General features: G+C 50.1%; 1 protein-coding gene across 3 annotated transcripts in view; it reads right to left on the bottom strand.

Annotated features, from left to right (window-relative positions):
* Nucleotides 1-297: 297 nt before the first annotated feature.
* The window catches only part of Pip4k2b (phosphatidylinositol-5-phosphate 4-kinase type 2 beta), a 32,771-nt gene continuing 23,290 nt past the window's right edge, over nt 298-9,778 (bottom strand). For 2 of the 3 annotated variants that reach the window (XM_070028174.1, XM_070028176.1), the window contains exons 6-10: nt 9,055-9,093; nt 8,497-8,610; nt 2,307-2,565; nt 1,391-1,494; nt 298-454 (exon numbers count right to left, since the gene is read on the bottom strand). In XM_070028174.1, coding sequence (XP_069884275.1) covers nt 374-454; nt 1,391-1,494; nt 2,307-2,565; nt 8,497-8,610; nt 9,055-9,093 — 597 coding nt within the window. In that variant the 3' untranslated portion in view covers nt 298-373. The remainder of the gene's footprint in view (nt 455-1,390; nt 1,495-2,306; nt 2,566-8,496; nt 8,611-9,054; nt 9,094-9,778) is intronic. The other variant, XM_070028175.1, reaches the window with a different exon arrangement.

Here is a 9,778-nt window from a genome sequence, read left to right as displayed (position 1 = left end):
CGAGGTGATGGCCTACTTCGTTACACACAGCAAACCAGGTGCAATGAAATTGCAGAAACAAAACCCAAGTCATTTCCCAAAGTCGCCGCTAGCCCCAAGGTATCTTAAAATGTTATCAAGATACCAAAAAGGGAACCCCTTTTTAACCTGGGTCAAATGGTGGGGGGAAGAAATCAAGGGTACGCAGACGGTAAGGTCACATCCTGTGAGCGTGGCGCACAGCACACCCCCCTCCCTGTTAGAGTTACTCAGTGTCACAGGCCCGCCCGACCCCCCACGCTGCTTCCCACCCTCCCATCTAGCCCAAATCCACCCTCTCCTGAACCCCAACCCCATTCCCAGCAATCTGGCTCTGGCTGAAGGTCGAAGAGAACTACGTCAGGATGTTGGACATGAACTCGTTGAAGCGTTTGGAGTACTGCTCAGGGTTCACAGTCGAAATCTCCGCTCCAGCCTGAGAGACAAGAGACATGGGTAGGTCAGCGCCTCAGCCCGAGGGAGGGAGGGGCCTGGGGCTTTGAAAGCCTTTTTTTGTCTTTCCTTTCTTTCTCTCTCTTTCAGGTTTTGTGTATGTGTGTGTGTGTGCGCGCGCGCGTGTGTGTGTGTGTGTGTGTGTGTGTATGCGTGCATGCACACAGAGGCGCTGTTCCTGGGGCTTTAACTCAGGGCATGGGCATGGTCCTTGAGCTCTTGTACTCAAGGCTAGTACTCTACCACTTGGAGCCACAGGGCCATTTCCAGCTTTTTGATGATCAATTGGAGATAAGAGTCTCACAGACTTTCCTGCCCAGGTTGGCTTTGAACCATAATCCTCAGGTCTCAACCTTCTGAGTAGCTAGGATTACAAATGTGAGCCACTGGCCCCTGACCCCTTTCTTTCTTTGAGACAGTGTCTTACTAGTAGCCCAGGTTGGCTTTGAAATCTTAATCCTGCCTTACCTCCCAAGGGCGTCTGGGAGCATCAGAGCCCCAGGTCCTTGGATGTGATTCATGCACTAAGTTGGAGGGAAGGTGGTGGGGAGGTGGCAAAGAGGCCCTAGCACTCTGTGGGGAATCTGTGTGGAGAACAGTAGCCTCAAGCCCTGAGGAGCCTGGTCTGTGGGGAGCAGTGAGCATGTAAACAAAGCTATTCCTGGCGGAACAACAAGAGGCACAGCTTGCCCAGCAGCCCCAGGGGGAATGTGCAGGGCTGAGCTCACCCAGAGAGGAAGGAGGAAGGGGAAAACAAGTTGCGCTTGTCACCTGTGGGGGGCGGGGGGGGGGGGGCGCGGCAGACAGCCAGGTAGGTTGCTCTTCCGGCTTTCTGTGGGAGAGAGGCAGGAGGCAAGGGTCCCCTTCCTGGGCTGTGAGGAAGAGCAGGTGCACCCCGTACCCCCAAGCCAGCACTCACCCCGTGTTTCACTGTTTTGGCAGCATGCGCGGCTTTCTTCTTAGCATCATATGGCGTGAGGATATCGATGATAGCCATGAAATAGACCTCCTTCTTGGGGGCACCTGTGGTGGGTGGCAAAACAGGAAAGGAATCCTTCAACATGAGGTACAGACTGCCCTCATTCTGGAGTGGAGATTAATTTCTTTTCTTTTTTTTTTTTTTTTGGGTCCCGTCATGGGGCCTGAACTCTGGGCCTGGGCGCTGTCCCTCAGCTCTTCAGCTCAAGGCTAGCGCTCTACCACTTGAGCCACAGCGCCACTTCCAGCTTTTTTCTTTTTGCTTATGTGGTGCTGAGGAATCGAACCCAGGGCTTCAGGCATGCAAGGCAAGCACTCTACCACTGAGCCACCTTCCCAGCCCATGAGATTAATTTCTTTTGTCAGTCGTGGGGCATGAACTCTGGGCCTGGGAGCTGTCCCTCAGCTCTTCAGCTCAAGGCTAGCGCTCTACCACTTGATCCACAGCGCCACTTCCAGCTTTTTCTGCTTATGTGGTGCTGAGGAATCAAAACCAGGGCCTCATGCATGCAAGGCAAGCACTCAACCACTGAGCCACCTTCCCAGCCCCTAAAGGATCATTCTCAGGAGCTCTTCTGTTCCTATCTCATGTGACTTCACAGATACCCGCGCGCGCGTGCGTGCGTGCGTGCGTGCGTGTGTGTGTGTTGTGGTGATACTGGCAATACACATGAAGTTTGTCCTTCCCCGAACCAGAGCAGAACCATGTTCCAGGCAGTGACCACAGGCTTTAGGAGCCTGGAGGCAGATGGTAGCCAGAGTCGGTAATGAATGAGGCAGAGGACTGAAGGCCCCAGGTATCCCAACAGCAAGGCTGCTGGGGGTCAGCGGGGCAGAGCAGCACAGGCCTTACTTACTTTCATGGCTTTTCATGGCATAGACATCAACAGAGGGGTCGAACTCGCCAGGACCAAAGAACCGGGGGAAGCTGAGGAGGTTGCCAGGACTGTCGGGTGGTGTGCCATAGGAGCAAAGCAGGCTGCCGCCCACCCCATCGTTCTCACACTCCTCATCCTCTGCCCGCTCCTCCACCTCCATCTCCTCCTGCTCAGCTCGGTCCACATCATGGATGCCCACCAGCAGGCTGTAGTCCATGATCTTCAGCTGGGCCAGGAACTGGGGAGAGAGACAGAAAGACGGGAATAAGAGTTACACAGGACAGTATCTAGAAAAGGGGTAAAACTTTCTTTTCTTTCTTTCATTATAAAAATTTTTATTTTATTATTTTTTGTGTGTGTGAGTCATGGGGCGTGACCTCTGGGCCTGGGCCCTGTCCCTCAGCTCTTCAGCTCAAGGCGAGTGCTCTACCACTGGAGCCACAGCGCCATTTCCGGCTTTTTTTTTCTTTTTGCTTATGTGGTGCTGAGGAATTGAACCCAGGGCCTCAGGCATGCAAGGCAAGCGCTCTACCACTGAGCCACCTTCCCAGCCCTAGGCTTTTCTTTTAACTCAACTCTATACAGTTTTGAAATGCAGCCAGACGCTGTGATACTACAATTTGCCCCCAGTGAGCTCAGTGTCTAAGAGGTCAATAGTCACTCAACAGGGACAGGAGTTGTGGATCCACAGGAGGGCTGTGTGAAGGCCTCAGGGAAAGGTGCTCAAACTGTGGCTTCAGTGTGAAGAGAAAGAGTCAGGACACAGATAAGGTGGAAAGGTATAGCAAGCAATGGAGAAGGAGCAGCCTAGACTAGTTTGAGACGAGCGGAAGCTGTGGCAAGTGTGAGGAGGGAGAAAGGACAGGCTGCACTATAGAGGCCAGAGGATGAGTATAACCCAGCGATGTCTCTCAAAGCCAACTTTTTTTTTTTTTTGGCCAATCCTGGGACTTGAACTCAGGGCCTGGGCACTGTCCCTGAGCTTCTTTTTGTTCAAGGCTAGTACCCTACCATTTGAGCTATAGAGCCAGTTCTGGCTTTTTCTGTTGATGTGGTAGGGAGGAATTGAACCCAGGGCTTCATGCATGTGAGGCAAGCACTCTACCACTGAGCCACTTTCCCAGCTCCCCATTATCATCATCATCATCATCATCATCATCATCATCATCATTATTATTTTTGGTGCCAGTCCTAGGGCTTGAACTCAGAGACTGGGCGTTGTCCCTGAGCTTCTTTTGCTCAAGGGTAGCACTCTACCACTTGAACCATAGTTCCATTTTTGGCTTTTTCAGTAATTTGGTGGAGATAAGAGTCTCACAGACTTTCCTGCCCAGGCTGGCTTTGAATCACAACCATCAGATCCCCTGAGTATTTAAGATTACATGCATGAGCCAACCAGTGGCCCAAACCCAACTTTTGTTGTTGTTGTTGGTGGTGGTCATGGGGCTTGAACTCAGGGCCTGAGCACTGTCCCTGAGCTCTTTTACTCAAGGCTAGTGCCCTATCACTTTGAGCCACAGCACTGCTTCAGGTTTTCTTTTTTCTTTTTTTTTCAGACTGCATAACCAGTTATATGGTCGTGGGGCCTGAACTCTGGGCCTGGGCGCTGTCCCTCAGCTCTTCAGCTCAAGGCTAGCACTCTACCACTTGAGCCACAGAGCCACTTCTGGCTTTTTTTCTTTTTGCTTATGTGGTGCTGAGGAATCGAACCCAGGGCCTCATGCATGCAAGGCAAGCGCTCTACCACTGAGCCACCTTCCCAGCCCCTGCTTCAGGTTTTCTAGTGGATAATTGGAGAAAAGAGTTTCATGGACTTTCCTGCCCAGGCTGGCTCTGAACCATGATCCTCAGATTTCAACCTCCTGAGTAGCTAGAATTATAGGCGTAAGCCACTAGTGGCTGGCTAAACCCAACTTTTTGATATCTAGCACTATACAAGAAAAGTCTTAATGCTGGCTGCCAAGGCTGTGGGGGACGGAGAAGTGGAATGAGTGCTAAAGGAAAATAGTTGTAGTCAGGGAAGATACAAAAGTTTGAAGATGGAAGATGATGATGATTACATAATAATGTGAATATAGTTTATGCCATTAAAATATGCTCTTTTTTTTTTGTCGGTCATGGGGCTTGAACTCTGGGCCTGGGCGCTGTCCCTCAACTCTTCAGCTCAAGGCGAGCGCTCTACCACTTGAGCTACAGCGCCACTTCCGGTTTTCTGGTGGTTTATTGGAGATAGGAGTCTCACGGTCTCTCCTGCCCGGGCTGGCTTTGAACTGCGATCCTCAGATCTCACTCAGCCTCCTGAGTAGCTAGGATTACAGGTGTGAGCCACCAGCGCCCGGCTTAAAATATACTCTTAAAAGTAATTAAGAGGCCGGGCACCAGTTGTGGGGCTTGGACTCTAGGCCTGGGAGCTGTCCCTCAACTCTTCAGCTCAAGGCGAGCGTTCTACCACTTGAGCCATAGTGCCACTTTCGGTTTTCTGGAGGGTTACTGGAGATAAGAGTCTCACAGACTTTCCTGCCCAGGCTAGCTTTGAACCTCGATCTTCAGATCTCAGCCTCCTGAGTAGCGAGGATTACAGGTGTGAGCCACCAGTGCGCCTGCTCCATGAGACTATTATTTCCAATTAACTACCAGAAAAGTTGCTGGGCGCCGGTGGCTCACGCCTGTAATCCTAACTACTCAGGAGGCTGAGATCTGAGGATTCCGGTTCAAAGCCAGCTCCAGCAGAAAAGTCCATGAAACTTTTATCTCCAATAAACCACCAGAAAACCGGAAGTGGCACCATAGCTCAAGTGGTAGAGCACTTTCCTTGAGCTGAAGAGCTGAGGGACAGTGCTCAGGCTGAGAGGTCAAGCCCCAGACCGACAAAAAAAAAAAAAAAAAAAAAAACTACCAGAAAACCAGAAGTGGCGCTGTGGCTCAAGTGGTAGAGTGCTAGCCTTGAGCTGAAGAGCTCAGGGACAAAGCTCAGGCCCAGAGTTCAAGCCCTATGACTGACAAAAAAAAAAAAAAAAGTAAGAGGGACTGAAAATGTGGCTTAGTGGTAGAATGCTTACCTAGCATTCATGAAGCCCTGGGTTCAATTCCTTAGTACCACATAAACAGAAAAAGCTGGAAGTAAAAGCCGGGCGCTGGTGGCTCACGCCTGTAATCCTAGCTACTCAGGAGGCTGAGATCTGAGGATCTCAGTTCAAAGCCAGCCCGGGCAGGAGAGACCATGAGACTCCTATCTCCAATAAACCACCAGAAAACCGGAAGTGGCGTTGTAGCTCAAGTGGTAGAGCGCTAGCCTTGAGCTGAAGAGCTGAGGAACAGAGCCCAGGCCCAGAGTTCAAGCCCCAGCCCCATGACTGACCAAAAAAAAAAAAAAAAGAAAGAAAAAGCTGGAAGTGGCACTGTGGCTCAAGTGGTAGAGTGCTAGCCTTGAGCAAAAGAAGCTCAGGGACAGTGCCCAGGCCCTGAGTTCAAGCCACAGGACTGACACCAAGAAAAAAAAAAGTGATGCTAGGCACTGGTGGCTCAAGACTATAATCCCAGATACTCAGGAGGATCACAGTTCAGAGCCAGCCGGGGCAGGAAAGTCCATGAGACTCTTATCTCCAATTAATCACCAGAAAACCAGAGTGGCACTATGGCTCCAAGTAGTAGAGTGGTAGCCTTGAGTTGAAGAGTTCAGAGACAGTACCCAGACCCATAGTTCAAGGCCCATGACCGACAAAAAAAAAAAAAAAAAAAGTGATTTAGATTACAAATACATGTTTAGTTAACTCATAGAACCTTGGGAAGTGTTGGGGCTGGGAAGGTGGCTCAGTGGTAGAGCACTTGCCTTGCATGCATGAGGCCCTGGACTCGATTCCTCAGCACCACATAAGCAAAAAGAAAAAAGCCGGAAGTGGTGCTGTGGCTCAAGTGGTAGAGCGCTAGCCTTGAGCTGAAGAGCTGAGGGACAGCGCCCAGGCCCAGCGTTCAGGCCCCACGACCGGACCCCCCCAAAAAAAAAGAAACTTGGGAAGTATTGATAAAGAGGACTGCAGTTCAAGGACAGCCTGAGCACAAAATTAGACTGATTCATTTCAACTAGCAAGTTGAGCGCGGTGGTTCATGGTTCATGCCTGTCAGCTACGTAGAAGGCATAGGTAGGAGGATCACAGTCCAGGTTGGCCCAGGCAAAATGTATAAGAGCTTATCTGAAAAGTAACTAAAGCAAACAAGAAGTGAGGTTCACACAGTAGAGAATGTGCCCGGCAAAGTATAAGGTCCTGAAATCAAATCCCAATCCAATCAAAAAGAAAAAGAAAAGAAGACGATAGATATTATGCAAACACCTCTTGACTTACAATGGGGTCATGTCCAATAAACCTATTGTAGGTTGAATACATCCTAAGACAAAAATGTACCTAAAGCTGGCGATGGTGCCGGGCGCTGGTGGCTCACGCCTGTAATCCTAGCTACTCAGGAGGCTGAGATCTGAGGATCGCGGTTCAAAGCCAGCCCGGGCAGGAGAGACCATGAGACTCCTATCTCCAATAAACCACCAGAAAACCGGAAGTGGCACTGTAGCTCAAGTGGTAGAGTGCTCGCTTTGAGCTGAAGAGCTGAGGGACAGCGCCCAGGCCCAGAGTTCAAGCCCCACGACCGACAAAAAAAAAAAAAAAAAAAAGCTGGGGATGGTGACACACACCTGTAATCCCAGCACTCAGCAACAGGAGGATTTGAAAGCTCAAGGCTAGCCTGGCCTACATAGTAAGACTCTGCCTCAAAACAAAAACAAAACCACAATAAAAACAAAAAAAAATTCATTTACTGTGCTACTCAACAGGTGAGCCTACATTAAACATGCTCAGAACACTTATACTAACCCACATCTATACAAAATTAGTTAATAACACTATTAGCTATTCCCTGGGGAATATGAGCTGGTTCTGCTCATAGATCACATGACTGATGAGGTGCTTGGCTCACTATGAGAGTTTCTTGCTGTTAGGCACTAGCTAAGTAAAGACCAAAATTCAAAATATGTTTTTTTCCTGGTATGTTTCACTTCTATACCACTATAAAGTTTAAATTACCATACAGAAATAATCTGTATTTTACCAAAATAAAACAAAACCAAAAAATAAAACAACCCCTACCAAAACAAAACAAAACCTTTGTTTTTCAGGATATGGGGCTCAAAATCAGGCCTCAAATGGTCATTTGGCATTTTTACTCACAACTGGCGCTGTACCCCTGGAGTCATGCCTCTAGATCTGGATTTTTGCTGGTTAACTGGAGATAGGAATACTGATGATTTGTCTGTGCAGGCTGGCCTTGAAGATCTGAAGTCCTCAGATCCTCAGATCTCAACATCCCAAGTGCTAGGTTCCGTTGTAAACCACCATGCCCAGCTCTGTGTTTACTAAAAGCACTGACTTAGGGGCTGGGAAGGTGGCTCAGTGGTAGAGCGCTTGCCTTGTATGCCTGAGGCCCTGCGTTTGATTCCTTAGCACCATATAAGCAGAAAAAAAAGCCGGAAGTGGCGCTGTGGCTCAAGTGGTAGAGCTCTAGCCTTGAGCTGAAGAGCTGAGGGACAGCGCCCAGGCCCAGAGTTCAGGCCCAAGACCGGACCCAAAAAAAAAAAAAAAAAAAGGAAAAGCACTGACTTAGCATGCACGAAGCCCTGGGCTGGTGAGCAAAAGAAAGTTGGTAGCTAAGCTATCAGGAGTCCAGAAGACAGCACCTGTCTCCTGCAGATGAACTGCTCCACAGGAAGTTCCATCATGACTGGAAATTTGCTGGGGGAGTGGAGATTCAGAGGCAGACTGAGCCTGCAGGACAATCTCAATGGCTGGTTGCCTACTACTCTGATGCTGGATGTCCTTCCACTCCCTTAGGGACACTGCCAGAAGGGGAGAGTGAAGAAGGTGTGGCACTGAACCAGCGTAGAGACTGAGCAAAGTGTTCCAAATAGGGTTACCAATGTTCCACTGACATAGCAGAAAGTCCACTTGCACAAGCTTTAGGGGCAGGTACTAACCTGTGTCCACCTGGCTCACACTACCACCCTTCTTTTGGCTGAGCTCTCAGAAAGGGGTCAGCTCCACTTGTCTGCAGGTTACAGAGGCACCTGCGGTGGGTTCAGGAGCAATCCCTTTGGGTCAGGGTCAAGACAGGGGTGAGTAAGTACCTCAACATCCCGCTTTAGTTTCTCCAGGAAGTTCTTTTTACTCTCCTCCCCCACGTGCAGCTTCTGCCCTTCATTGAGGAAGTCATTGTCTTTGAACGTTGGCAAATCCTTAGCCTGAGAGAGTGACAGCAGAGCTAGGTTAGGCCAGCCGATTCACTTGCGCCATGGGGAACAGCGCAGAAGGAAAGGGAAAGTCTTTGGCATCAGGTGCTCCTCCTGCTCAGTCCACAGCACAGGTGACCACAGGCCTGGGCTTGGGACAGGCAGGGACAGCAATGTGTGGCATATGCTAGACAAGGAGAACTAGCCAAAGGATCTTTTCCTGCTGGGCCTAGACTAGCTGCTTCAGTCTGAACGGTGCCATAGAAACCCTCACCATAAGAGTCCAGGGAATGGGGGCAGAAGTGAAGGGCAGAAGTGAAGGCTAGAGAGCTAGCCCATGCTGAGGATACAGTGCATGTCTAGGTGCTAGGCTCAGTAGGGGTGATGAAGCAGACAGGATGACTGACAGCAGGTGTTTGTGATTTCCAGTGACCCTTCCATACTTCCACAGCGTACCTTTTCCTTGTCACTCGCTTCTCTGGCAACAGTTGAACCCTGAAAAGATAAAAGCCATCAGAAGGCCCGCTGGGCAAACTCCTTGAATAAGCAAAGGTGTGCCAGTCTTTGGAGAAAGCTGGCAAGCAAGGAAGGAAGGGGCCAAGAGGCAGAACTGGTCCACTCTGGCATAGTGACTTCCAGAGCCCTCATTATGGACAAGATACATGGCAGGCACTCAGCAACAGGACTGTGCTGGAGACAGTCCTTGCCCTCTCAGAACTTTCCTGTTAGCAGTGGCTACACAATTCACTACAGTGGGGTAACTGTGCAGGCATAAATGGTGTTACCTATTCATCCAGTCAAGTGACATGAGACCCGTGTAGCGTGAGAAGGGGCAGAGGCCAGGCCTATTTCCTGAGCTCAGAAGGAAGCAGGAAGTGAGCAAGGGGAGGGAAAGAGAAGGGGGACAGACCTGTTAGGAGAGAATCTATGCAGGCCATGTCTATACAGTCCTGGGAGGGGAGGAGCACAGGCCCTGTAGGGACGCTAAGGAAGCCAGTGTGCTATAAGCAGTATGAGGTAACAGCAGTCCAGAAGCTGGGTTCACGAACAACACAGCCCCCTGGCTAAAGGCACCAGGGTGGCCTTCTCTGTGTCTAGAAATGCACTAGTACTGTCATTCCAAGCAGCCTGGACACATGCCAGAGTGTGTGTCAGCACAGCCTGTCCCCATCCTGCTGCC

This window comes from Dipodomys merriami, unplaced genomic scaffold (genome assembly GCF_024711535.1).
Source record: "Dipodomys merriami isolate MVZ:Mamm:240054 unplaced genomic scaffold, mDipMer1.0.p SCAF_19, whole genome shotgun sequence".
NCBI classification, from domain to species: Eukaryota; Metazoa; Chordata; class Mammalia; order Rodentia; family Heteromyidae; genus Dipodomys; species Dipodomys merriami.
Note: the sequence above shows the minus strand (reverse complement) of the source record. Positions and strands in the feature narration are given on the sequence as shown.